Source organism: Amborella trichopoda, chromosome 7 (assembly GCF_054954075.1).
Source record: "Amborella trichopoda isolate Santa Cruz 75 chromosome 7, AtrichopodaSantaCruz75HAP2 v2.0, whole genome shotgun sequence".
Taxonomy (NCBI): domain Eukaryota; kingdom Viridiplantae; phylum Streptophyta; class Magnoliopsida; order Amborellales; family Amborellaceae; genus Amborella; species Amborella trichopoda.
In genome coordinates, this window is record NC_142342.1 from 10634228 (window position 1) to 10659362 (window position 25135).

The window sequence follows — 25135 nt, forward strand, 5'->3', positions numbered from 1 at the left end:
GATATCTTTTGAACTTTGAGTTTAGTCAATGACACTTACATCTACGCGATTTGAAATCCAACTGACAAGAGCGATTATGACATCTTTGTATTAAAAGTAAACAATCTCTTTATATTCTATTCCAAAAAAATATAAGATATTTTGCAATAGTATTGTTTGTGTTGCGTAGACAAGTCATCCACCATTCAATTTTGTCAAAAAAAACAAGGATGCGGATCCTCGAAGGAAGGTAAAGGTTATGGATGGTTGGTGGGGCAATCCCAAATTGTGGGTTGGGAGCAAAATGGAAAGGGAACACTTAAACTTAAGGACATGATACAAAAGAGAAGTATAACAGGTCATAGGTGAAATACATTTTTTCCTTAGATTTGACTGACATAAGTAGTATATATTTAATGAGTTGCGAAGAAGTAAAACGAATGAGACAAAAATGAAGTTCATAAATAGGCTTGAGTTTAAGATATACTGCTCCTAATTAAATTTTTTTCTTCTTTTCATATTCATAATCAGTATTTAAAAAGGGCAAACCGCGTTGTAATCGTATCGGATAGGAAACCGGTGGGGATAGTCCGGTTTCACCAAAATATTGGGAACCGTGAGGTACCTATTGGGAACCTGGGCCAGGTTTTGTTAGAGAACCAACCACACCTTACATTTTTATTGTTTTCAATTTTTTTGTTCTTTAATTCTGTTTTTTCTTTTTGTATTGGCCGGATTGCCAATCCTCCGAACCGAACTGGTTTTCCACATGGGCAATCTGGGTCATCGATCCGCATTTTTAAACTTTGTTCATGATGATCGAGATCTTCAAACTATGAATTTTAGATCCAAAATCCATCCATAAAATAAAAATCTAAGGATTGCCATTAGAGTCCAACCTTGACATGCATCTGCTTGGCATAACTAACCTCTCTCTCTCATGTAAAATATATATCAACATCCACCATCCATTATCAAGATGGCCAATGGCAATGGCAATTATTATGTCCTTAGCACTTAACAATCCTTGCATAATAAAAATAAAAAATAAAAATAAATAAATAAATAAAAAGTAACATGCAATAGTTTTATAGTAATATAATGAACCATTTCTTTAAAACTGTTGGAGATGATTTGTTTGATCCCAAATATTGAATATACACTCTTTTCATTCTAATAAACAATCACAAAACATTTTAAAAAAAATTAGAGCCCCCTTCGCGGGTTGTTTTGAATGTGCTTGGGATATTTTCAAGCATAATGCGTTTGGGATATTTTCAAGCGAAGAAGGGACATCGTATGGGGTAAGTACGAGTAAATTATATGTATTCTGTTCTACACTTAGCACGTGATTCCCATTGCATGTAACATTCTCCAAAAAAAATCTCTATTTTTTTTTGACAAATATTACTATCTTTATTAAAACTAAAGAAAAAAAATTACATTATTAGAAACAAGAGAAAGTAAAGAAGCACCACCCTTTACCAAACATCCGCCACATAATTATATATATGAGAGAAATAAACAAGGGAAGGTAAAGAAGTACCACCCCTTACCAAACATCCGCCACATAATTATATATATGAGAGAAATAAATTGTTATGGAGGAAGACATATTATAATTCGTAACCATAAATACCAAAGTTCTCATGAGATTAGCTATTCTTTATTATCACATTCGGATAATCACCTTCTATAAAAAAAAAAAAAAAAAATCCCATTGCATGTTCTTTTTCCCCTGCTTCTCTATTTCCCCTCTTTTGTCTCTCCTGCAACCTTTCTCTGTGCACTATACAGTGAATGTTAATTAATTATAAAAAGCTGAAGGCCACGAACCACCTATAAAACAGGGGGGCATCGGTCGGGTACGGGTCAAACTGGACCCAAATAGTTTTGGGTCTGGGCTTTCGTGTCCAAAGTTTGGACGGAAGGGTCAGGTCCACTGCCTACCTATAGATGTGAACTTTTTTTTTTTTTTAACCATTATATATATATATATATATTACTGTTGTACCCATATTACTATCTTATATTATTGACAACATTTTCAGTGATGCACAACATTTATGAATACCCATATTCTTTACTGTATTACGTAATAACTGGAAATTTTAAGAAACAAACATATTGGCAACATTGGGAAGAGTCACAATATCACAAGTTGGCTTTTAAACGTTAAATCTTAATCAGGCGGCTCAAAGTTTATGATTTTTAGATTTTATTCTATAAATCATTTTAAAGCAAAATTTGAGGCATTCGTAGATCTTACAAAGGTGCACATAATAATACTAATAATAATAAAATATTTTTAGTGATGAACGATTACTATAATACCTCTAAAAATTGTAGGGGCATCTTGGTTATTTATTTTTATAGAAAATATTTATTTTTTATATTTTCACTTCATCCTAATTTTATGATGGAACGTCTAAAATTTCATCCAAAAATTTTTGTAGAAAAAAATGTTGCCGTGACATTGGGGTATGACGATCATAGCAATTCGATTCAGATCAAACGGCTAAAAAATGGAGTAGGTCACATATAATTTAAGAAAACTTATAGATACTATGCAATTTCACTTTTCTACATATCCTATCCTCTCTTATTTTCTCTCTCTACCTCTCTCCACCCATCCTCTCTTTTTCCCTCCACTTTTCCTCACTTTTTCTCTATATCTCAGTACCCTCTTTCATTTTTTTTTCTCTCTACCACTCACATGCCCATAATGTGGTATGACACATTTTGTGTTAGATCGAAAATTTTTTTACAATCCGGTACAAAAAAGTGCCAAACAGTGAAAAAAAATTCCGTCTGACAAAAACATGCTGGACCGCATTATGGGTATGTGAAAGTTAGTGGAATCCAATGCGGTTCGACACGTTTTGTGTTGGACATAAAATTTTTTTACAGTCTAACATGTTTTTGTGTTAGACCCAAAATATTTTTATGGTCGGACACCTTTTGTGCCAGACCACATTATGGGCATGTGAGTGGTAGAGAGGGAAAGAATGAGAGATGGTAAAAAGAGAAAGAGTTGAGGGAGGATAGAGCGATAGAGAGAGATAAATGGTGACGAAAGGTAGAGAGAGAATGAGAAAGGGTAGAGAGAGAAAGAGTTAGGGAAGATAGAGCGAAAGAGAGAAACGGGTTGAGAGAGAAGACCGGTGACAGTTTTTTTTTTGTTAATTAGAGAGAGAGTTTGAAATATATTTTTTTTTAATAATTAGAGAGAGGGATTTTAAAATAAAAAAATATAAAAAAAAGTAGGTTGAGCCAAAGAGAGAGAAAAAAAACAAGAAGGCATTTTGGTATCAAATTGGTTTGACCATTTCCGTATAAAAAAGTAGTGTTGGGACTTAATGTATAACAGAAAAATTTTCATGAGTACGATGCGTCGAAAAGTTGAAATTGTGATATGTATAATTGTTGGGGTCACGTAGAAATATTTCCCATTTTTAAATACCCAAGTAACATATACACTTATTATTCGGAACGGGTGCGGGGTTGGCTCTAGCAGGACTTGGACCTGAATCATATTTCAGTTCCGGGTTTTGGACATAGATCCGACTTACCATGCCAAATTTTGAACACCATACCCAAACCCAATGTCAGGTCTATCCATTCGGTCCTGGGTCTAACCTGATCCAACAAAAGGAGCGATCGCAAAAGAACAAAGAAGCAGATAATGGTTAGCCATTAGTTTTTAAGCAATCTGCTGGCTCTTAAACTACTGTAGCCTGCTTGCATGGGCGGAGAGGAGAGAGTGCAAAGAGAGATTGGTTTACAGAAGTGCAGAGAGAGAGACTGGGTTGCTCTTTTATGAGAGAGTAGAGAAAGAGGTTTAAAAAAGGGCAGAGAGAGATAATTGGTTCTCTTTTGTGAGAGAGAGAGTGTGGCTTGCACATGGAGAGAGAGATTTGTTTGGTTCATGTTGTGGGCCTCGAAATTCTGTGGCGTTTTCCTTGCATATCTAATATCTCTGGTATCTTTTCGTATAAATCTCTTGAAACCGATAGCGTCTTGGGGGCTTTCCGTATTTATCTATATTTGGAGAAAGAGTTCCGCACTCTGCTTTCTCACTCATCCTACTCCCTGCTTTGCTCTCTCACATACTCCTACCAGGGCCCAAGCAAGTGACCCTTTCTCTCTCCTCAAGAGCCACACCTACCTCCCATCCAAAACCCCTTTTCAAAATCAAAGAAAGAAACCCACTTCCTGCCTCCACACCAACTTCCACTTTCTCTCTCTTGATTGTTCTCAAAAAGACCTTTTTCTCTCTAAAGCACTTCTTTGTAGCAGAACTCACACCAGGAAAGCAATCAAACAGACCCACCATCGCATAAGAAACTGTCGCCATGATCACCACCTCTGCCTGTACCTACCCCCTCTCGATCTACCACCTCAAGTTCTCAAACCTCTCATCCCCATTGAGTATTAGAGCTTCTTCTTCTTCTAATCCTTCTCCTCCTCCTCGTTCTTCCTCTGTTTCTACCCATGCTATTGCCACTGAAGAAACCCAAGCTCCGACCGTCCCAAAACTCAACAAATACAGTAAACGAATAACGCTACCCAAGTCGCAGGGTGGCTCTCAGGCCATTCTCTATGGAGTGGGTCTCTCTGAAGAGGATTTGGAGAAACCCCAAGTGGGTATTTCCTCTGTTTGGTATGAAGGCAACACCTGTAACATGCATCTACTTCAGCTTGCAGAGGCTGTAAAGGAAGGAGTGATAGATGCAGGAATGGTGGGTTTTAGGTTTAACACAATTGGGGTGAGTGATGCCATCTCCATGGGAACTCGAGGAATGTGCTACAGTCTGCAATCACGAGACCTCATTGCTGATAGCATCGAGACTGTAATGTCCGCTCAGTGGTATGATGCCAATGTATCGATCCCCGGTTGCGACAAGAATGTGAGCATTTTGTATTTCTTCTCTTATATGTCTCAACATTTTTCTACTGTTTCTTAAGGGAACTATCCCCTTCCTATTTTGTCTCTCCTGTTTCATTTCTCGCTGTACTCCCTTTCCATGTTCTTGGATATTGTGAGTGTTTTTCACTAGTTGTGCTCTTGTGATTCTAATAAATTTTGCATCTTTTGATAAGCAGTTGAGTGCTAGATTAACTGCATTGAGTTGCTCGTATTACTTGTCCCTTTTGTTTTTTTCTTTTTTCGTTTATTGTAAGAGTTTTCTGTCCTCTATACTGCTTGGCCACCTGATAAATTTACATCTTTGGAGGACCAGTTAGTGCTAACTTAATCACATGGAGCTGAATTCATTGTTTTGTTTTCTCTCTTCTTTCTTTTTGTTGTGGGGCTGGTAAGAAGAGATTTGACCTTGTATACTACTGGTCTCGTGTATAGTATTAATGTTTTATTCTGTCATGCATTAGAGTTGAGTTGTGGATCTATCAAGTATTTGTGGATATTTCTGAATGATCATTTGGTGGCTTCAGGTTATTTTTGTTAGTCAAATTCCCAAAAGCTCCTATCTTACAAAAAATCCATGGAAAAATTGCAAGTACATTTTTTCATTGAGTAACTTCTAGAGCTCCTAAATCCCACTTAGATGCCCCTGATGTTGTTACCCAAAAACAGATCTTAAACAATCACAATGGATGGCACTTTAATCATGCACATGGACTTTGAAATTTACAACCACTGGTTTTGGAAGTTGTCATTATCGTTGCTCTTGTCTTGGATGTTTGTACTCAGGCTTGATACATTTCTGGATAAATTTCTAGTTTTAAATGTTTGTGCAGGAAAAAATGCCTCTCTTTTTTTGTATTTTCTTATTAAAATTCAGGGATGCATCTTTGGAATTTTCTATGATTATTTTTTTGGGTTATAAAGTTTTTGGGGGAAAGGCTAAAATGATGGTGATGATAAAGTTTTTTGGGACTTTACTGTTCTTTAGTATTTTAGGAGCTACTTGGATTAGTAGTTAGAAGACTTATGAAATTCTTTATTTTATTAGGGGTATAAGTGTCATTATGATTTCTTTTTAATTAGAACTTATAATTCAACTAGAAATAGGATTTATTGGGTTCTAAGTAAGGTCTTTTGTTATTAATAGGGGTCGATGCAGAGAATATAAAACTAGAATTAAATATTATTTGTTTTGAGAGTCCTAGTTAAAACAGAGAGCTAATAAATTTGGCTTGGTAGCTTCCACCATTATTTTCAATCAAATTTTCAGTCCTTTAATTTCTTTATGTAAATTCTCTGTTGCATTAGTTGGCATAAGAGCATGATCCTTCCCAAATAGCCATTGATCGACATGAATATGCATTTTTTATACAAAATCTGGACCTAAAGCAGGATTATTGGACACCCGTTGTCCCCTTTTGAACCTGGGCGGCTGCTGAGACGCCTGCCTAGGCCTGGACAGCCTATACCCCTGCCTAGGCCTGAGCAGCCTAGACCCTTGCCTAAGCCTGGGCGGCCTAGAGGTGCCACCTGCTGTTTTTGGAACACTGAAAAGAGCTGAAGATCTACTGCAAACTTGCTCAATGGCTGTTAGAGGAGGTCGAATTTGTGGTCATGGTGGTGTCAAATTTACAAAGGCTGGGAACTCAATAATCTGAAAGGAGAATTGGGGAATTGTCGTCAAAACACATAAAAAATGTGCGAATGGAAGTAGTTTGAAGGATCTGATGCACTCACTCTGATCGAAGTTTAGTTGTTCAAGACAAAAGTTGGTCATAGTCCTACTTATTTGAGTCCACAAATGAGAATTCATTCTGTAACCATGGAAAGAATGAAGCTTTTCTTCACAACTGGGTAGGAATGAGGATCTTTCTCATGAGGAGTGCCTAGTTAAGCCTATCTTTAATGAGGAAGACGAAGATCATATCTTCATCTCAGAGCTGCATGAGGAAACTTCTGTTGCATTTATGTCCTTAAATTTCAGTTCAAAGCACTCTTCTTTGATACCACTGTTGTTTCAATCTATGATGAAAAATGAGATCTTGTGTGTGTTCCAATTTTTGATGGAGAACCTTTGGAGGATCTTTCTCATGAGGAGTGCCTAGTTAAGCCTATCTTTAATGAGGAAGAAGAAGATCATATCTTCATCTCAGAGCTGCATAAGGAAACTTCTGTTGCAGTTATGTCCTTAAATTTTCAGTTCAAATCACTCTTCTTTGATACCACTGTTGTTTCAATCTATGATGAAAAATGAGATCTTGTGTGTGTTCCGATTTTTGATGGAGAACCTTTGGAGGAAGTTGAGGAAATTGAACCATTTCTCTTTGGAGAGAATGAGGAGAGGTTACTTCTTGAAAAGGATGAGGAAACCTTCGATGGGGAGGTGAAGAAGGAAACCCCAGGTGAAGATGATGATGATGACCATGGTAATGGCATAGAAAGCTAGGTAACTGTTAAGGTTTGGTGTAAAAGTCTTGGGTGGTGCCAAGGGGTATGGATGCTTCATACAAAGTGTGCGAAGAAAATGAGGTTGATGGGTTTGCAAGCTTGGTTAGGATTTTAAAAGTTGCAGTGGAGAATTCTGGGGGTTGAGAGCATTGGAATCAAGGTGGTGCAGAGGAAGGTGGATCTTAACCCACTAATCTTGGCCCTGGATTCGAAGAGAAAGGAAGTAGTTGATGAGGTGTTGAAGGCTGCAAAGACGAAGACTTAGTATCATTTTTTAATTATACATATCAAGATCCTTTTCTTGAGGGCTTCTTCATACCACCCATACCATTGGAGCCGACAAAGATTAAAATTGAAGAATTTCAAACAATTTTGAGTCAATGTGGTAGTTTCAGGCAGATTTTTCGGTGTTGCTTCCGAGTTTTAACATCTAGATGTATTCCAAACCATAGTTATCTGAATCTCTCCTCCCACCTCGTGTTTCTGGTTTCGAAACCCGATTCCGCGTTTCCATTAAGGAATCTCAACGGAAACCGTTTCTCGGAACCAAGGAAACTCGATTTCTTAATTTCGGAATCTCGATTCAACACATCTTTAGAAGCCATTTTTCGGAACCAAGGAAACTCGATTCCTTAATTTCGGAATCTCGATGCAACACATATTTAGAAACCATTTATTGGAACCAAGTAAACTCGATTCCTTAATTTCGGAATCTCGATCCTGCACATCTTTAGAATTTTGAACCCATTAATTGTGGGTAGATGTTTCCAAATATATTGAATCTGGATTCCAGCGAGGATTAATTATTGTTTTCACGTCAATTGGAGTAGAAATCTTCCTTAAAATGCTTCTAGTGGTTACAAGGTTTCATTATTTTACTTGTACCACCTTGAATAGTCTTTACTTTAAATGTAAAATATATCAGGTAAATACAACACATACAATTAAAAGTAAAACCATTTGTGTAGACATAATGCTATTTTGTCTTTATAATAATGAAATCAAAATCACAATTCAGAAATACTTGTCTTTTGTATATAATGACCTTAAGTTCAATAGCCAACACTATCACTTTAAAATTTGGGAAACCTTCTAATAAGAGACATCCAATATAGGTTCTAAAGATGATGAGGCTCAAGATGTGCTTGTGGCTTCCTTCTCTATAAAAATGAAATCTCGACTCCTGGTAGGGGTCGTCAAATGCATTCCATAGTTCATATTATTGTAAATCTCGATCTCAAACTGGCATGGATCTTTGATCCATATACTTCAAAAACTCGATTCCAAATATGTTAGAATCACGATTCGAAACAGCAACATATCTTTGTTCCACATATGTTAGAAACTCGATTCCATAGATGTCGGAAACTCGATTCCGCATATTAATGAATCTTGACTTTCGGAGTGTCAATTCTAGAGGGATGGGAATCTCGATTCCAAGGAGGATGGAATCTCGAGTCCATATGTGGGTGAAACTTGGATTTATTTCGGTCGAAACACGATTCTCAAAAACTAGGAATATCATTCCTAGCAATTCCTATTGTACGGACAATGATTCCTAATACAAGAAGCTTCTAGCCGGCTGCAATTCCGCGATTCCGGTTCCTAAAACGATTCGGGTTCCTAGACGTTTCCAACAACTATGTTCCAAACTGGGAAATATTGGTTTATTTATTCATTTTTGGAACTATTACTAATAAATTTTTTGGATTTCCTCTTTGATTGAAAAATAATTAGATTCCGGCATTTCAAATTTGAATGGACAACACTCTTGTTTATATGAAGAAGGCAGTCATTTTCCCATTTGTATACTATATATGTTATTGCTTTCTTCAAGTATATCAATTGTGATTTAGGTTGTCTTTTCGCATCCTGGTTCAATGACAAAATGGATGAGATAGTCTATTTTAGCCATTTTCTTTGAAACGCCTTAGGGTCTGTTGTCATTTTGGGAAGAAAATATCTCTCAAAAGATTATTATTAATAATGCAGAATGGATGCAATCTTGATTTGTTGATTTAGTGTTTGATGTCATTTGTCTATACAGATGCCAGGTACAATCATGGCTATGGGGCGCCTTAATCGGCCTGGGATCATGATTTATGGCGGTACGATTAAGGTCAGTAGCTTAAATATTATTCATTCCTTGTTTTTCTGGGCATCTAACCTTTTGATATCTGGAAAATTTTAAAATGTACAGAGTACAATGTTTCATTGAAATTTTGGCCGCATAAGACTGGTGGCTGCTTTCCTTGGCAGTATATTTGTTTTATTTATTTATTTTTTTTGAGAATAATTCCTTAGCAGCATGTTGTACATTTTTTTTTCTTTTTTTTTTGTGTCACCTTCACTTGTTCTAGAAACTAATTGGAAATGTATTCATTTCCAGTCAGTCTATTATATTTGCATTTGGAATATTTATTTCTTGCCAAAAATTCTAGTTTGAGTTATCATCCTTCAAGTAGTGTTACATGGATATCAACAAGTCTGGTATGTGTCAGGGTGTTTGGTACTGAGGCTAAAAAGTCAGTACTTCCCAGCATGTCTGTACGGACACTATTTTGAATTATATAGTTATATACGATATGATTTCATGCTAACTTGCATCTAAGTTAAAAAGGTGTGATTGCAAGCAGTGTTGTTGAGATGACCTTCTGTTCAAGAGGTTGCATTTGCAAAACTGCTTTTAATCTTGAATAAGATAACTTTAATATTGTATATAAGATAATATTCTTACATTAAGCCTAAGTTAAAGTGGCAGAGCGGTAGAGGCTGGCTTTACGCACAAGTGATTATAGGTTCAATTTACTGATTTTGTACCTTTCTTTTATTTCAAATAAGATCATATTACATTTTATAATATACTGTCCTGATATTGCAATAAAGCCAAAGTGGCAGAGTGGTACGACTTAGGGGGCTTAGGCTTTATTCCCATGTGTTCTTAGGTTCAAACCGTAACTTTGGACTGTTGGTTTTATATTTTTGTTTTAATACAAGCTCAAAGGAAAAAGGTTCAAGAAAAAAAGCTGGTTGCCTAGATTCAAACCCTTGACTTTACACCAATGCTAAAATGTTTGCTCTACCATATAATCCTCTTCATTATAGTGTTAGAAAAAGATGGCATTTAATTAAAAGGTGTGGTTTCCATAAGGTTGCAACCTTAAACAATCCAACTAAGGTGCACCTTCAAATTTTATCATAATATATAATTTTGATGTAAAAATGTTCTTAGGATTATCTCAAAATCTATTTTTATATCCAATTATAAAATTTTAAATTTCAAAAGTGGTTGAAATCAAGTAGATCTATAAACATATGAAAATCTTGAAAATGGATGGTGTAGATAATATGTTGTAAGATGTACTATTTCTGAGACTCAAAATCTTTTTATTTTTCATAGTCACACATCTCGATGTCGAGATGATCAATTACAGGGTTTTTCAACATTAAAATAACCTTTTCCGATGGATTTTTGAGGTGCATCCATAGTTCTACATTTTAAGGTTGCAATCTAATATAAAATTTTTCCTTAATTAAACCATATTGATATATATTTAAGAAAGGGTGCGGTTTGTATAGTGCCTAGGCTCTAAACAATCAAATTAGAGCCTACCTTCGAAAAGTGTCGAGAAATGTGGTTTCAATATTGAAAATCTTTGTGATGACCTTAAAATATATTTTCACTTTTATTTATAAAGTTTAAAGCTTAAAAAATAATGTAGATTGACATATCTATGAAAACTTTAAAATCTTGAAAATTGACGGTCCAAAAATGCGTTACAAAATACACTATTTCCACAACTTGAATCCATTTTTTTCTCATGTCCATGCATATTGATATCGAGATGATCAATTTGAGGATATTTGGGGCATCGAAACAACCTCTGCTAGTGAAATTTTTGAGCTAGGCTCTTAGTTGATTGTTTAGAGCCTCGGCTCTATAATCAAGTTTCGGTGATGTATCTATGCATGTTGACACATGTCACTATGTGAATAACACAATGTCTAGGTAACACTGTGTTCAAGGTTTCATACTTTTCTTTTTGACCTCATGATCGATTATTAAGGCCATTCCATATTTGCTGGGATCGGGAGTGCAGGATTGTGAAAGGCTAGAAGATCTATATGGTTGGGAGAGCCGCCATACAATGCATATGTTGGGGATCAAGATCCCTAAATCTTAGGGATCTTGATCCTGACCTTCTAGGGATCTCGAGCCGACCTTTTGCTTCTCAATCCCAAACTTTTGGAGATCTTGCTCTTATCCTTAAAGAATATATATAGAGTCTAGGACTATATATACGCTTTAAAGTAGGTATCTCTTTATTTATAGCCAGCAAGCAATGCCACTATATTAAAAGTATAGTTGCATTGCTAGTTGGCTATAATTTAAGAAAGTTATTAGTTTGGTCGTTATTTTGGCCTTTTTGGTAGGGATTGAGATCCATGCCTTTTAATAGTATTTTGTCAAGGAACAATGAGACTATGGATGTTCCTTCTGATCTTACTTTCCATATTAATTTCTCCAAGTTAGTGTGGCTAAAGATGCTACTTTTTTTTCTCTATGGGAGAATTTGTCTCATGCAAAGTCTTTAACCATAACATTGAGCTGGAACTCTTGGGAAAAACCAATATTTTGTAGGAATAATTGTTAGAATGACTTTTGCAATGCCCATTGAAAGAAAGAATCATTGGGGAAGGACATCCATTGATGTTGTGGATCACCTCCTCTGATTTCACTAGGTGTGTTTTGGAGCAGTTAAAATGAAATTTATTTGCACTTATAAATTCGAAACAACTTTATTATGAACTGCTTATAGATTAATTTCTACATTGAATGTGGTACTTTACTAGGAGTAGCATATCTAATTTTTTTGTTTGTAAATTTGACATGCATCTCATTCAAGGATAGCAGTACATATTGGTAAGACAATCTTTTGAAGAAGCTGTGTGTTATTGAGAACTGTAGTGCCCAAGGGGGGCCGAGGTATTCAGGTATAGGACAAGCAGCATTTTCTCATGTATAAGATTATGTTCAAATCCATTATAGTTCATATGGTCATTGAGGAAAACAAATTTTGCCTCCAAAATGCATCGCCCTAGTATTTTGTTTTGTTTTTTTTTTGTACTAGGCCAGTATAGTTTGTCTGATTCTTGGAATTAATAAGATCTTATTGTTGACTTCGGTTTGTTTCCTCTTATTGTAATACAGTCTGGCCATTTTCAAGGTCGTCCTTATGATATAATTTCTGCCTTTCAGGTAATTTTCATATCTTTTTCTTGATTTTGAAATTTTTTGTAGCATGATTTCTATTCTTGTACTTTTGATGGCCATATCCTAGGGCTATTGATAGGGGTAGCAATCAGGTTAGGTCGCCGAACGGGGTCCAGGTTGGGGGTCATCTCGACCCGGTATAAAATATATAAAAAATATATTATACAATGCAAAAAAAGGAATTATTTTATTTCTTTTAATTTCTAGACCTTGATTGGGTTCGGGTTTGGGTCCAAATGATTGGGCCCCGGGTTGGGTCCACGTCCGACCTGGACACAACCCGACCCATTGACACCCATAGCTACTGCCATACATACGAATGATAAAGCTGTAATATATTACACATATTCACTGATCTGCCCTTGTACTCTAAAATACACCAAGAAACATATTAAATTTACTTTGTTCGCATCACCCATCAAATGGTACTGAATGTCAGTTAGGAAAGAGCTTGGTAATAGAAAGTAATGATGAGAAGGAGGCATAGCTTTAGTAATCAAATTTTCTCTCTGGTAATTGCTAGATGCGTAATGATAAGAGCTGTAAGTTCGTCACTGATGAAGTGGCAATTGACCTCAATGTTCTTCATTTATTCATGGAAAACATTATTTTATATGATGTGAATAAGATTAAGTTGATGTTGCATCTTACATGTCAAAAGAAAAAAAAAAGGAGTTGGTGTTGCATCTTAGACTTGTATTCTTATATTTCTTAATGGCTTCATTATGAATGTTGTGGTCAGTGCTATGGAGAGTATGTTAGTGGGTCAATCAATGATGAGCAAAGGATGAATGTCGTGCGAAATTCATGCCCTGGTGCAGGGGCTTGTGGAGGCATGTACACAGCCAATACCATGGCTTCTGCTATTGAGGCAATGGGCATGACCCTTCCATACAGGTGAATTTAGTTATGCTATTTTTACACCTAATTATAAATTTAGTTATGCTATTTTTACAACTAAATTAGGAGTATAAACTTGTGCGTTTCATATAATTATTATTTTATGTTTTTGTTTGTTTGTTTCATGTGAAGCTCATCAACACCGGCGGAAGACCCACTAAAGCTGGAAGAGTGTCGTCTGGTTGGTAAATATCTTTTGGAATTGATGAAATTGGATTTGAAACCAAGAGACATTATCACTCCAAAGTCTTTGCGTAATGCAATGGTGATTGTTATGGCCTTGGGTGGGTCTACAAATGCTGTGTTGCATTTGATTGCCATTGCAAAGTGAGTGAGTAATTCTTCTATTATTTATGGTTGTTTCATTTGTCATCATAAAAGATGCATTTGTCTTATGGGAAAGGTGTTTAGGGTTGGCTTTATATATTTTGCAGATCAGTGGGTCTCCAACTGACTCTCGATGATTTCCAGAAAGTTAGCGATGCAGTGCCTTTCATCGCAGATCTCAAGCCAAGTGGGAAATACGTAATGGAGGACGTGCACAAGGTTTGCCATTGAGGATATAGCTAGAACTGCTCTTTTCATTTTATCAGATTTTGTGAACCATCTGAGATGCACCTTGACTTCAAAAATTTTTCCTCAACTGTCAGAAAACAGGAAGTTGTTTTCATTTTGATTAATTGCTTTTGGTTGTTGGTTTCTGAATATTTTTAGGTTTCGATTTGGAGTTTTTAATTTTATTATATTTTAATATTTGTAGATTGGAGGAACACCAGCAGTTATTCGCTATCTCCTAGAAGAAGGCCTTTTGGATGGGGATTGTATTACTGGTGAGTATGCTTACAGTAATATATGTAGCTAGAATTCCCTTTTGATCTGTTCTCTCCATCTGAGCATGGTTGGGGTTTTGTAGTCACTGGAAAAACACTAGCCGAAAATGCAAAGATTTGTCCTGCCTTGGCGGAAGGTCAGGTACGACTGTCGAACATCTTAAATGAATGAGAACTCTTATTGAATATATTCATATGGAGATTTTCAAAAAAGATCAGGCGTCAACCTTCTGGTTGTTTGTTTTTCAGCAAGTCATCAGACCTTTAGGAAATCCTATCAAATCAACAGGACACCTCCAGATATTATATGGCAATGTTGCACCGGGGGGTTCTGTAGCAAAAATCACAGGAAAAGAAGGGTTATTTTTTTCAGGTAGTTTCTATTTTATTTGATGATTTAGTTAAATATATTTTTCTAGTTTCGATTTGTTTAGTAGAGTTGAATGATGTGCCTTTGGAGGCAGGTTCTGCTCTTGTTTTTGAAGGCGAGGAATCTATGTTAGCAGCTATCTCTGCAAACCCACAAAGCTTTAAGGTACCTTGATACACGCAAACGTGCAATTTGTAGGACCTCATTAGTCCCTGAGTTTCATAAAGGTTTTGATAAAAAAGTTGTTCAGATTTGTTTGTTGGAATGAAGGGTCCAATTTCCTGAAAGATATTGTTAGTTTACCTTGAGGGTAAAATTGAAGATATTCCTCTCTCCATGTTATGTTGTTTACTTACTTTTGTTTTGTTTCCTCCGTGCCAGGGCAAAGTTGTTGTAATTAGAGGAGAGGGACCTAAAGGGGGACCGGGCATGCCTGAAATGCTAACACCAACAAGTGCTATAATGGGTGCTGGTCTTGGAAAGGTATATGCTCATTGATTTTTCTTGATGGACACTTGGTCTGCTTTAAAACGTTCTTTCTTTTTTCTTTTTTTTTTTGATATTTCTCCTTTTGAAAGCTACTGTTATGGTAATCGACTGTGTTAGTATCATCAACATTACTCCCACGTTTTATTTTGGAAGGATCTTAATTGTTTTTTTGGTTCTTTTCTTATCTTTTGATTCTCTAAATTCCTAACTGTGCTCTTTATTGTCCTAACAAATGCATATATTAATCGAATCTCCCTGCCCCCTACACTACATCCCCTCCCACAACCACCACCCACCCAAAACACCTCTCTTCACCATGGTCGCACAAAATGCGGACTTCTACTAATGACCAAATTTATCCACATTGAGCTATGGAAGAATGAAATGTCCTTTGAATTGTTAATATTCTTGTTTTGTTTGACAGGACATGACATCTATAATGCTCCTTGATACTGTCCTGGTCAATGGGTGTATTTCATCATTTAATGTATGCGTATGTGGATTTATTCAAAATATTGATTGCAAAACCATCTGATAAGCCCATATATGTTTCAGGAAGTAGCATTGTTGACAGATGGGAGGTTTTCAGGAGGTTCACATGGATTTGTTGTAGGGCATATATGCCCTGAAGCACAGGTATGCCATTTGATTTTTTTTTTCTTCAAAGATGTCAACTTGTATGTCATTTGATATTTTTTTTTCTTCAAAGAAGTGAATTTGTATGTCATTCGATGTTTGTATTGTTTTGAAGCATCAGAAGAATGGTGTCTTTATTCTTTTGTTGGATGGTCATTCATTCTCTTAAAAATTATCTGGCTTTTGCAAATGAGGATTCGAATCACACTAAAGTGAATTGATACTTCTCTTAAAAATTATCTGGCTTGTTGGATGGTATATGAGAGGAATATTTGTGCTGTATAAATTATGTATTTTTATGGCTAATGAACAAGATACCTGGACATCTCCTGATGCTGTGATGGTACTTGGATCATATCCTTCTCTTGGTTAAGGCTTTATTTGCAAGTGAGATAATTTAAGACAGGTAATTGATTATGCGCTGCACTCTATTGCATTTCTTGCAATAAGGATGGAAAGGGTAGGGGGCCCCATTTCATTCAGAATGCACAATGCTTCTTATTAGCCACATTTTGCATGACCATGTGAATGTGAAAGAAGGAATGATGAATATAAGTGAATGACAAAGACCAAATGTAATACTGATGTTGATCAATCCAAAACTGTAATACTAATGATGGGTGGGCTTGATTCCGAAATTATGATGCATAAACGGTATTTGATATGGAGCAGCTTGAGAATCAAGCTAAGAGGTGTGTCATGGTGGATATACTGGATGTGGAAGAGTTGTGTCTGTAACATGCTTCTGTTTTATTTGGGAGGCTACACACTGATTGAGCAGCATTCTTGGTTTTAGCATCTCTTTCAGTTCTTCTTGTGGGAATACTTGAATAGATGATATGTTGAGGACTGGACGAAATCCTTTACTGCACTGCATGAATATTTAGCAAATAGATGAGATAAATAATGCCTATGGATATGGATGATCTTTTGTCAGTGTAGGCTGAGTACCCCCTTTTTTTTTTTGGACTAGTGTGGGTTGAGTATATCCTTTTTCCAGTGGTTTTGACTTGTCCCTCATGGTTGAAGTCAAATTTGAGAGTCATCTTATCGCTTTCTTCATTTCTGTTAATTGACTATACCATTTTTTCTGTGGCCCTAAATGAGAGCATATTTTTATATGCAAACTGGAATTATTTTATATCATTGTCATTCGAAGCGAGAGTCAGTATGGAGGATGGTCGGTGGCAAGAAGCTCCCTAGTACGGGAGACTAGAAGTGCTCTTCCAGTAAATATATAAAAACATGATTTTTAAAAAACAAAAAATGGCTCTTATAATTATATTTAGATCAATAATAAATATCTCTAGTAATTTTAAGACTCATTTATTTATTCAAGTGAGTCTTATCATGCAAAAGCTGTGCATAATAAGACAACATAGTTATTTATTTGATTAGCACATTGTAAATTCTAATGACAGATATCAAGAGATTTGAACCTTAGCCTTGAGCAATCATTTTCATTAAAGAAAATGATGTTAATATATTTTAGTATAATAAGCACAGCCCTTTTCTTCTCTTATCTGTTACAAATTTTTTTTGATAAAAAAAATAGAAACTTAAGCATGATAAAAAGAGAATAACATTGAGAGATAAATAGAGATGAATTTTCATCTAAATTTTCAAAATTTGGACCAAGGGCGCTTCTTTTAATGCAATTCTCTGACCACTACATTGAGGACGTCCTATTTGTGATTGATATTTCCCCTTAGGAATATATAGCATGTGTGGATTTGCATCAAGACTATCTGAATTGATTTATTGACATGCATTGAAGTCCATCCTTTTTTTGATAGATATGGATTGTAGTGTTTCTTTCCCACTGCAGAATTTATGGAACATGATTTTTTTATATTATTACTTTTTTTTTTTTTTATTGAAATGCATTTAAGAAAAAGGGATTGTCTACAAAGAGACCATTTATCTTTTCTACATGGAGGTCACAATCATTCTTATCTCTTAAATTTCAAAATGGGTGGTTGTAAGAGTGTGTCATTGAATAGACACAAAGTTCCAAAAAAAAGATTCTCAGACTTCGTGACTCACCCCAAGCCATCCAATTTGACATCTAATGAGTGAAAATGATTGTGACGTCCACATAGTTTCAAAAAGCGCTAGGCGGGTCCTAGGCCGCCTAGGGCTTCCAGGCAGCCCAGCGCCTAGGCGGGCGCCCAGAGCCTGGGCGGCCCAGTCGAATCCAAAAAGGATGCCCAGTCAAATATGTGTCTAAGGACTCAAAATCTTCTAAAAAACCCCTCAATAGATTTATAAAACATCAAAATTTAAATCTAATATCAATGGGTGATGTTTTGATCAATTTTTATTAACTTTGAAAAAAAAAACTTTTCCGCCTCTGGGCAGGGCGGCAGCCTAGGTGGGGCGCAGGCCCTGAGTGGCCGTCTTGGATTGGGCGCTGGGCGGCCGCCTAGGCGGGTTCTGCTGGTACAGAAACCGCCTAAGCGGCTGCCCAGATTGGCCGCCTAGGCCTGGGCAATGCGCCTAGGACTTTTGAACCTCTTAGGCACTAGGCGGTCTGCTTTTTGAATCACTGGACGTCCATGTATAAAAAATAAAGGGTCTCTTTGTAGACAATCCCTTTAAAAAATACATTAACATGGGTGTGAGTTATATTGACCAATCCTTAAGGGATTGGGATCATGTTCCCTCCATGTGGGAGCATTATCCACCCATGATCGCACTTTGGGAATGTGCAATCGCCACCATGTGGACAATCCTCTTCGTTTGCAGTCAGTTTAAATTTCCCCTACCTGGATAGTTAGAGCAGCATCCCATTTTAATTAGTACAACATGAAAGAGAAGATTTCATGGGGCCTTTTCTGTCCTATGCAAAAGTTGCTTTATTGGCCATTTCATTAACCGCTTCAATGCTGAAGGACTCGCAAGCACTGCTGCCTTGACCACCATCTTAATGATAGCCAAATAGTTAGATATAATCAAGCTCTTTACAAACGCTGCTTGAAGTTGATGCAAATCAATATTTGGATGCTACAAATTTTTAATTTTATTTTTGTAAATTTTATTTTCGTTAATTTTATTTTTAGAGGTTTGGTAGACTTTTTATTTTTATTAGAGTTAATTCTTTTAGAAATAGGATTAGTATGAGTTTTTTTTTTAGTTTATCTTGATAAGTCCGTTTTTTGTTTCCTTTATTTTCTCACATGAGTTGGTTTTATATAGGTTTATCTTAAGTTGATGTTCATCTTTTATTTGGAAGAACTATTTACGAAGGGTTCCATCTAAAGAGATTGAAGTGAGATAGAATGAATGGGAGGTCATGTAGATGGAAAGAAAGATCGGAATTTGTTTTAAGGTTATTTACTAAAAAGGAAAGGAAGTAGAAGGACAGTTTTTCTTGTTGTTTTATTTGGAAGGTGATGGAGTTCTTATCTTTTGCACTTAGGGAAATCTTTTGGAAGGTGTTGGCCCTTTATAAAAGAAAGATCGTACAATGTATTGAGGGGGATTGAATTTTATGAATGAAAAAAGAGTGATCTTTGAGATCGTGTAGAGTGAGAGAGAGAGCCATCTCCCCGCCTAAAGTGCAAGCATTCAACTGGATTGCTTGCTCTCAAAGAGTTTTTTTTTTGATAACTTTGCTCTCAAAGAGTTCTCACTGTGGACCTGCTTCAAAGAAAAGGATCCCGATTCCCAACTGGTGTGTTGTGTACTGTGCTTGTGTGAGGAGGAATTGAACCCACACTTGTTCCTTCGCTGTAGCCTAGCCCACAACCTTTGGAGTCTCTTAATCTAGCTGTTTGGCCTCTCACGGGCCACTCCACTCTCTGTCCCGATTCTCATCTCTTTGTATCACGTCTCTCACTGGCCGAAAGCTGGAAGAATCCTGTGGAAGGCAGCCATCGCAGCCTCAATCTGGGTTATTTGTCTAGAAAAGAACTCCAGGATCTTCCAAGGCCTCAAGAATGAAGTCCCAGCACTCTTCCATAAGGTTACTTCCTTAGTAATCTTCTGGGCCTCTAATCACAGGACCTTTAACGGGATATTGGCTAACACGTTCCTCAGCCAATGGGAAAATATTCTTAAGTTCCAACCACACAAGGTTTCAAGACCCAACAATTGGATGCCTCCACCGGAAGGCACCATCAAGCTGAACTTTGATGGTTGCTCTTTGGGGAACCCAGGCCCAACAAGAACCGGAGGCGTTTACCGAGACCATTGCGGTAATGTCCTGGCCACCTATTTCGAGCCTGTAGGCCATGAAGATTCTCAGTTTGCTGAATCCATGACTCTGCTCTTAGGACTTAAAAGATTTGACTTTTCTTGGGGATCTCAGTTGTTTCTGGAGGGGGATGCTCAAAATATCATTTCATGGGCCGTTGGGGTTACACCACCTCTGTAATACCTATCCTCAATATTTGATGAAATACCTTACACCTGCAGGGATATGATTGTCTCATGGAAGCATATTTGAAGGACATCGAACGAGTTCGCAGATCTTCTGGCAAAGGGCGGAGCTAAAGCCCAAGCAGATGCACTTGCTTAAATGTGACTTTTCGATGTTTTGGTCAAACTTTAGTCGTTGGTCGATCGCCTTTTTTGCTCTGGACCGCCGTTGGTGCATTGTATTTTGTTTTTTTCAGCACTTTGTTTCTAATCAGGGCGAGTCTATAAGCCCCAATTTTTTGTATAGGGTCACTGTGTTCTGACCTATTTTTTGTCCAAGAGACCCTGTCTGTGGGTGCTCTCTGTTAACACTCTTGTTCCGTGATACTCCTCCAGTAATACAAAGTTAACTTTACTCAAAAAAAGAGAGAGAGAGAGAGCCCTTTGTGGGTCTTTTTTTTCTTCTCCTTTGCTTATAGGTCCGTGTTGGAATACTCGTATCCGTACGTTTTGTTTGGTCTTCTTGTGATTTCCTTCACGGTTTTTATTTCTCTATCTAAAACGTGGTTAATTTCTTCGGTGTTGTTTGCCGGGTAATTTTATACTGCGTCAGGTGGTATCAGAGCGTAGTCGATTCTTGTGGATTGTGGTGTTCACCAATTGTCCTTATGTCTCATGGACAAGGTCTATAGCCAGGCATCGAACTCAAGCCATTCACCACGAACGACCTCTCCATGAGATATGGAAAGTTTGAGAAGGCAAAGAAGAGCTGACCTTGCGCCTAGCGCAAAAACTATCCTCAACACACTATGATGACGGTAGTGAGTCGGATGTTGTTTTCGAGAACTCGTTCCATGCCAACGATCTGTGTAGGGACCCTCATGATCGGGAGAGTGATCTATTTTCTCATGATCGGGAGATTGATTTACCTAAGTTTGTTAAAGAACCAGTTGAAGATGAAGAACATGTAGTTTTGGATCTTCAATTGCAATCATCATTCTTGGATGTCACAACTTACCCCATCTTTGATGAAGTTCCTGTTTTTAATAAAGAACAAGATGAAAAGAAAGCATTTATCTTTGAGGCAGCAAGGATATCTAATTTTCTTATCGATGGAGAGGCGGATAATCCAGATATTGACCTAATTCCAGAGGAGATCGAGCCTATGGAGATGTATAACAAAGAAACAGAAGCATACGTGATGTGCCTTAACGTGAAGTTTGAGCAATTTCAGCAAGTAGATGTGGCTAAAAAATCGACATACAACGACCCTTTCCTCGAGGGTTTCACAATTTTAGTGCACTATCGTTGTGTCTTGATTAGTGCAGTAACCCACTGGTTCCAAGATTGTGTTTACAACATTCGGATCGAAGAAGGTAGCAGGACTAATACAAAGTTGATCGCAGCACACTTCGAAACTCGAGGTTGAGGTTTCTCCAACCAAGGGAGAATGATGCAGATCAAAATTTGGATGCTACAAATTTTTAATTTTATTTTTGTTAACTTTATTTTTAGAGATTGAGTAGACTTTTTATTTTTATTAGAGTTCATTTCTTTAGAAATAGGATTAGTATTAGTTTTTTCTAGTGTATTTTGATAAGTCCATTTTTTGTTTCCTTCATTTTCTCACGTGAGTTGGTTTTAGATAGGTTTATCTTAGGTTGATGTTCATCTTTTATTTGGAAGAACTATTTACAAAGGGTTCCATCTAAAGAGATGGACGTGAGATAGAATGAATAGGAGGTCACGTAGATGGAAAGAAAGATAGGAATTTGGAAAGGAAGTAAAAGGATGGTTTTTTTTGTTGTTTTATTTGGAAGGTTATATAGAGTGCTTATCTTTTGTACTTTGGGAAATCTTTTGGAAGGTGTTGGCCCTTTATAAAAGAAAGATCCTACAATGTATCGGGGGGGGGATTGAATTTTATGAATGAAAAAAAAGTGATCTTTGAGATCGTGTAGAATGAGAGTGAGATTTCTTTGTGGGTGTTGCTTTTCTTCTCCTTTACTTATGGGCCTGTGCCGGAATACTCGTTTCCGTGCGTTTTGTTTTTTCTTCTTGTGATTTCCTTCACGGGTTTTATTTCTCTCTCTAAAACGCGGTTAATTTTTTCGGTGTTGTTTGCCGGGTAATTTTATACTGCGTCAGAAGCTCTCCAATGTTTTTGATGTTCCCAATTCTGGATCTTGATTCCATTGGAGGACTTCTTCATGAAAATTGTGTTGCTATGGTTGTTCTTGATGACCAATACATTCAGGAACCTTGTCCTAGCTATCTATTTGGGATATGCTCTAGTATATCAAACTTTTTATACTCATCCTATTGCTCATACCCTTCTAACACCTCATGTGATGTAATTATTGATGATTGGTAGGGGATGCAAAACCTTGGGTTCAGATAGGTTCTATAAAATTGCTATCTTAGGGATTCATGGTAAAGATTTAAACAAATTTAAGGAAGTCTCTATCTCACTTTTTTATGCATCACGTGAGATGAGATGGTCTATTTATAATATAAGATGTACATATTTTTGGATATACATGGGTTGTATTTGTTACAACCATAATTTGAATAGGTTTGACTTTATATTTGTTAGAACAATCACTTTGACTGAGCACATGTTTAGTGTGTGCTTGGAAAATCAGGTTAGCAGTAAGATAGGTGGCCCCCACATTGTCACACCAAAGAATAGGCTATTTATGTAAGAAGATGCCAAGTTCCTCAAGTAGCAATGGCAACCAAGTTAATTCTACAGAGGAACTAGCAAGTGCACGATATTCTGCCGCAATGTTGGAACGGGCCACAGTTTGTTGTTTTCTGGAGCTCCAAAATATAAGATTGGGGCCAATAGAAATAGCATATCCTCCATTGGATTTCCTATCATCAAAGCAACTGGCCCAGTCAGCATCAGACGTAGGTTGATGCAATGAATTGGTAGACTTTGTTGACACTATACGTAATATCAGATCGTGTGAGGGTCAGATATTGAAGTGCCTCAACAGTACTCCAATATAGTGTAACATCGTCTAGAGTTACCAGACTGAAAGGATAGCATCATAGATCTTGCGAGTGAAGTAGACATGTGTTTTGCCCCATCCATACCAGTCCGCTGAAGTAGATCAATAATATGCTTGCGCTGTGAGAGAACTAACTTGCCATCATGAGGGACGACTTCTATCCTTAAAAAAAAATGTAATAGGCCGAGATCTTTGAATGCAAATTCACGACCCAATTTATGGAGGATTGATGGAATGAAAATGCCACTATTCCCGGTGACAAGAATGTCATGTAAATAGATGAGAATATAGGCTACATAACTGTTATCATTGTAAATAAAGAGTGAAGTATCTGTTTTTGATCCCAAAAGCCAAGCTCCATGAGAAAGGTACTGAGATGGTGAATCCATGCTTGTGGGGTTCGTTTCAACCCATAAATAGCTTTTTGAAGGCGACAAACATGTGTCGGATGATGTTGATCAATGAAACCTGGTGGCTGGGCCATAAACACATCCTCTATAAGGTGGCCATGCAAAAATGCATTGTGTACATCCAGCTGTCTAATTGGCCATCCTTTGGACAGCGCAGTGCTCACTGCTCTTCTTATGGTAGTATGTTTGACAACTGGACTGAAAGGGTCTTCCATGATACCATCTGATCTAGGGAGGCTTCACGGTGGACAACAAACTAGTCTGCCAAATTTCTCCAATTTGTCATCACATTCTCACAAGCGACTTGAATGCTCTAACCAAGAGGTTCAACCAATCGCAAATGCCCAGATCCCCTCAACCTACTCCTCCAAGCTCCAGTGCCACTATACCTACACCACCCAGTACAACTAGAGCCCAAACATCAGTCTCCCAACCAATTACTTGTTGCTCCAACTGTACCCAGTATCTCGACCCACCATTGCCCCATCACTTCCCTGACCATACCCATTGAAGAGCACCCTTCTCATCCACACCGAATACATGCCATGCGCGCTAGATCTCTAGATGGCATCTTTAAGCCAAAAGCCTTTCATCCAAATATCTCATAACTAATGCCGGACCCCATGATGTTGAACCCACTTGCTTTTCTCAATCTAGCAAACATAAGGATTGGAGAGATGCCATGAGTAATGAATTTAACGCTTTAATCCAAAATGGGACATGAGTATTAGTACCATCCCGGCCCAACATTAATGTTTTTTACCTGTCGCAAGTTTTCCCCTAGGATGTGGATCTCTGGAAGGCATGATTTTCTTAAGGACTAAGTTACCTATCTTGAACTTCCTTTCTAAGACCGTATCATAAGCTCAACTAATACGTTTTTGGTAAATTTGGGCATGCTCAGCGGCACGTAGGCCTTTCTCATCCAAGAGTTTTTTTGTGCCAACAAAGCTTTCAACTTTTCACTATCAGTTAAGTCCTTGTCAATCTGGAATAACTAGGGCATTGACCTGTATCAATTTAGCTAGGAGAATAAGGAAGGCAGCTTAGATGAGTTTCTGGGGGAAGCTGCTACGACTTTTATTGGATCCACAGGAGGATATGCTATTTTTATTGGCCCCAATCTTATATCTTAGAGCTCTTGGAAACAAGAAACAGTGACGTCTTCCAGCACAGAGGTGAAATATCGTGCACTTGCTAGTTCCGCTGCAGAATTAACTTTGTTGCAATCGCGCTACTGGGAACTTGGCATCTTCTTAACGAGCCGCCTATTCTTTGGTGTGACAATGTGGGGGCCACCTATCTGCTAACCCGGTTTTCCATGCACGCACTAAACATGTGGAAATCGATTTTCACTTTGTTCGTGACAAACTATCGAAGAGAGATCTTGATGTGCGATTTATCTCAACAAAGGATCAACTTGCAGATGTTTTTGCAAAACCCTTATCCAGCAGCAGTTTTCAAGATCAACAGTCCAAACTTAATGTTCGTG

The 25135-nt window shown here is 37.3% G+C and overlaps 1 protein-coding gene across 2 annotated transcripts in view; it reads left to right on the forward strand.

The window, feature by feature from the left end:
* The first annotated feature begins 4001 nt into the window (after nucleotides 1-4001).
* LOC18444052 (dehydratase family) overlaps nucleotides 4002-25135 on the forward strand; it is a 31491-nt gene continuing 10357 nt past the window's right edge. For both annotated transcript variants that reach the window (XM_088871251.1, XM_006854230.4), the window contains exons 1-12: nucleotides 4002-4889; nucleotides 9402-9473; nucleotides 12567-12614; nucleotides 13372-13526; nucleotides 13662-13856; nucleotides 13964-14075; nucleotides 14290-14359; nucleotides 14443-14501; nucleotides 14609-14732; nucleotides 14824-14894; nucleotides 15111-15212; nucleotides 15774-15854. In XM_088871251.1, coding sequence (XP_088727377.1) covers nucleotides 4335-4889; nucleotides 9402-9473; nucleotides 12567-12614; nucleotides 13372-13526; nucleotides 13662-13856; nucleotides 13964-14075; nucleotides 14290-14359; nucleotides 14443-14501; nucleotides 14609-14732; nucleotides 14824-14894; nucleotides 15111-15212; nucleotides 15774-15854 — 1644 coding nt within the window. In that variant the 5' untranslated portion in view covers nucleotides 4002-4334. The remainder of the gene's footprint in view (nucleotides 4890-9401; nucleotides 9474-12566; nucleotides 12615-13371; nucleotides 13527-13661; nucleotides 13857-13963; nucleotides 14076-14289; nucleotides 14360-14442; nucleotides 14502-14608; nucleotides 14733-14823; nucleotides 14895-15110; nucleotides 15213-15773; nucleotides 15855-25135) is intronic.